Source organism: Octodon degus, unplaced genomic scaffold (assembly GCF_000260255.1).
Source record: "Octodon degus isolate 3935 unplaced genomic scaffold, OctDeg1.0 scaffold00196, whole genome shotgun sequence".
NCBI classification, from domain to species: domain Eukaryota; kingdom Metazoa; phylum Chordata; class Mammalia; order Rodentia; family Octodontidae; genus Octodon; species Octodon degus.
The window spans coordinates 3,296,971-3,301,262 of NW_004524772.1; the positions used below are offsets into that span (position 1 = coordinate 3,296,971).

At 48.1% G+C, this 4,292-nt stretch overlaps 1 protein-coding gene across 2 annotated transcripts in view; it reads left to right on the plus strand.

Annotated features, from left to right (window-relative positions):
• Positions 1–2,141: 2,141 nt before the first annotated feature.
• Prss12 (serine protease 12) overlaps positions 2,142–4,292 on the plus strand; it is an 81,369-nt gene continuing 79,218 nt past the window's right edge. For both annotated transcript variants that reach the window (XM_023704427.1, XM_023704428.1), the window contains exon 1: positions 2,142–2,811. In XM_023704427.1, the coding sequence (XP_023560195.1) occupies positions 2,349–2,811 (463 nt within the window). In that variant the 5' untranslated portion in view covers positions 2,142–2,348. The remainder of the gene's footprint in view (positions 2,812–4,292) is intronic.

The window sequence follows — 4,292 nt, forward strand, 5'->3', positions numbered from 1 at the left end:
TAAATGTGAGGAAGGCTTGGAGAATCTTTAGCTCTTTTTCAGTACAGGGAGATGGAGGAAAGGCCGGCTCTGGCTCAGGCCCTGGTCCTCTCTGGAGCTCAGTTCCACCAACCTTCTCTTTCATTCATTTCTTTCCCATTAATTCCACCCCTGCGAGGTACACAGACGTGTGGGAATTCGGTCCCTTCCTCCAGCAAGAGTGGAATCAGTGGCTGTAGGAATCACCTAGGAAACGACGAAGGGCAAGGTCCAAGCAAAGCCGCCTGAATTCCAGAGGAGGCTGGCCTGGGCCATCAGGTGGAGCCTAAGGTGGAAGAGACAGTTTGAAAGGAAACATTAACCATGTCACCTACTAGGTCAAAATCTGCAATAGGCACACTGTCACCCTAGATATCTGTTTTGCCTTTTGCTCTCTTCTACAGTTTCAGCGGAGCTTTTTCAGTCAGCAAAAGTGCTGGTAAATGACAAAATAATGGATAAGGGCATCTGGAAGAAAAAACATTTGATGAAGATTTAATGAACTGTTCTTTACATTTAGTCGTTCTGCACTCAGGGCACCCGTGCAGTGGGCAGCAGGAAGCAGAGAGGCTCAGAATCCTTTCTCTGTTTTGGCCACTGTTTATGGGGGCATGGTGTGGTGGCAAGCACGGGGCAGGGGTACAAAGCTGAACAGGTGATTCACAGTGCCCTTCTATTTACCCAACTCTCTGAAGCAGATTAAATATTTTATTAAAAGTAACAGGAGTGAAAAATCCCTAATCAGATGATTCACAAAATTTAAACAAAGGTGAATTCTTTAAAGCTATAATGATTTTCCCCTTCTTATTGATACCTAAGTTTTAACAACAAACATTTAAATTCTGTTCGAGTTTTTTTCAGGGTATGGGACGGGACAGTATTCCTTTCCCACAATGAAACATGATCAATTGTGTATTCAAAATGGTTAGGATAGATATATAGTTACATTCTCTTAATGAATAGAGGGATTTGTTCTAATAGTGTTGGTAAATAGGATATAATGTCTGCATCTTATACAGCAAATAACCACTACGAAGAGAGTATGCAATGTGTTAATTATTGAAACTGTCCTATCAACTTGATTTGAAATTGTCTTATTGCTATTTGTTTCTCAATAAAATTATGGAGAAAAAAAAACCATGATCAAGACAGAAAGTAAAATACTGCCTTCTTTATGGGCTTCCTTTTCCTTGCATAACTTCAGAGGCACTATCAGCAACAGCCGAAAGGTGAGAAATCCTGAAACACTGAGCTCCAGTTAATGTTTCAACCTTCTAGTTTCCTTTGGTCCTTGCAGTTGGCGTAGTTGTTGGAGGACCCAGCGAGGCTACAGTGGAGCACTGAGCTGCAAAATGATCACAGAGTCCGCTCTGGGACAGCACAGCAGGATAACCCGAAAGTCCCTTACCCTGCTAAAACCAGGCAGGTGTTGGAGGCATGGGCTTCTCTGGATAGGATGGAGACCGGGAGGGAGGGATGAAATCTTCTCTGGTTAGAGAGGAAATTTGGTAGTAAGAGCCTCACTCGGTCCCAATAATAACCCAACAGCTGGCAGCGTCCAGGGCACCCGGTGGAGTGGGAGGCAGGAAGCCGAGCGGCTCAAGCTCCTTTCTCTGGTTCGCCCACTGTTTTATTGGGGCACGGTGTTAAGCACAGAGGTACGAAGCTAAAGAAGATACAGTTTTGTCCTTGAGCTCACAGTTGAGGAAAATGACTGTCACATGCCTTGGGGGCTGTGGTGCATTTTTTTTTTTTTTTGTAGTCATACCTTCTGTTTCATTTTTTAAAGCAAAGAAAAATAATTAAGACAGTGATATTAAATTTCAAATCAAGATTGTAGGCAAATGACACGGACAGTGGCCTGTAATTCCATTCACACACACTTTGCTGAAGATTTCAAAATAGAGAAAACGAGGTGCAGGTCAGGGTGGAGAAGAGATGCTGTAGGGACTCCTGCCAGGCTGGTGAGGGGCACCCCGGGCTGTCTTCGCGTGGGCCGTTTCCTCCAGCGGGTCTGGTCGGGCTCCGGCGACACTGCGCGCCCCGCGCCCGCAGCCAGGGGGCAGAGTTCCCGGCTGCCGCCCCCGCTTGTTACCTGGGCTCAAGTCCTGCCGCCGCCCGGCTCGGCGTCCTCTGTACTGGACCGGCGGAGCGCAGGTCCCCGCCCGGGCCGGCCTGGCTCCAGGGGTGCGCAAGGCAGGAGTGCGGGGGGCGGCGCGCGGGCGCCGAGGGTCGGGGAGCGGGGTCCAGGACGCAGCGCCCGCCCCGCCCCTCCTGCCTCCCTCCTCACTACGGCTGGAGCATGGACCGGACCCCGCGGTGCTGGCACCATGACGCTCGCGCGCTGCCTGCTGGCTCTGATGCTGGGGGCGCTCCCTGAGGTGCTCAGCGTTGGTCCGAGCCTCAGTTACCCGCTGTGCCTCCGCCACCGCCACTCGCCCCCTACAGGTCCCCACTACCCCGACCACCGGCCGCCTCCCTCGCCCCTCTGTCCCCGGCGGGCGGCCCCTGCCCTGCGCCCGCAAGCGCTCCAGGCTGGACTCTCGCCGCGGCCACCCCCCGGGGGCTGCTTCGCGGGGCAGCGCGGAGCCAACGTGACGGAGCTGGGCGCCCGGTGCCTGCACTGGGCGGAGGTGCCGCCCTTCCTGGAGCGGTCGCCCCCGGCGGGCTGGGCTCAGCTGCGAGGGCAGCGCCACAACTTCTGCTGGAGCCCGGACGGCACGAGCAGACCCTGGTGCTTCTACGCGAACGCGCGTGGCCAGGTGGACTGGGGCTACTGCGCCTGCAGACGCGGTGAGTGGGTGCGACATCGCGGATGCGCGGAGCCGCGGGCTCAGACAGTCGCTGGCGCCGGGAGAGAGGGAAGGGGTTGCTGCCGCTGCGGGGTTTGTCTTGTGGAGTATGAAGGTGCCTACTGCAGTTACCAATAAAATATGTTACTACCCAAGTTTAAATTGGCCAGGTGTACTTTGGGTGATGGTTGGCAGAAGGGACGATTTCTAGGCAAAGTTCAGAGCTTTGGCTTCCTGCATACTTTGTTCTCTGGTGTGTATGTGTGTGTGTGTGGGGGGGGGTATCCGAGTGTGTACATGTCTTGGGTGGAGGTGTGTGTGCTGCTTGTAAGGTCGCAGGATCGCCTTGCCCCCCTGGAGTTGCTGTAATTACCTAAAAGAAGCAAAGCAAAGGCGGAGATAACGCTACTAATCATTTGTGTTGGAAAGGGAAATATGGACTCTAATATGACAGTCCGCAGGCTTCTTCCTATAGACCTTGATTTGGAAAAATGGTCTAAAACTTTTGCCTTGTCCCACCATTGACCTGTATTTGAAAAAATATGGCAACATTCCCAGGCAAGACTCCAAAGAAGTTCACACTCCCGGACACAGCATGGTGAATACCGTCAGTGAAGGAATAAAAAAGAAAGGGGCAAGAGATAAGCATAGCAACTGTCTTAGTTGACAAAACTACTTGACAAAGTCAAATGAGATTTCCAATAATGCTGCTGTTCAGTTGTGCATGTTATTTGTGGAAAATCAGAATTAGTTGGCAACAAGAAAGTTGTTGAGATGTTTTAGTTTCATGGTAATAAAGGCATAGCTAATAAATATGTAAATGGATAATATGCTTTAAACAATGCTTCATTTGGAATTGCTGGGGTTTTGTTTAATATTGGTCTTGTTTTTCCATCTAAAATGTTAGAGAAGAAAAGCCTTATGTCCACTAAAATTTGAGTTTCTTTAAACAAAAATACTAGTAGCTTTCCATTCAAGCTGTGGGACAGTAATTTATTGAACTGGAATCCTGAAACACGTTGTACTATGCCTTTTGGGGGTAATTTGGAGGTAGGCTTTCACACTGTCATTCTTTTCCTACAGAGATTTTATTTATCTGTGCCTGCCTTCAATTGCATTAGTACTTTGAGTTAAAAGAAAGTGATAGGAAGGTTAAGGCCAATTATTATTCTTCCTAGAGAATGAAGTCATCTCTATATTTCACGGATGGAATGCCAATGTGGCTATAAAAATTGGAGGCGCTATTAAACAAAGAGCCCTACCATTGGCTTAGTATTTACTTTAATAAAGTTATTTATAGTAAAAATCTCATGTCTAGAAAACACTGACAATTTTTCTTTTAATTATTCCCAATTTTATAAATAGTTATATGTAGAGAATCATTAAAGAATTTATGTATAGGAATTGTATAAAAATGTACTTTAAAAGGGGCTTCAAAATTTTAAAAAAAATATAGTGATTAATTGCTATTTTTCATACACA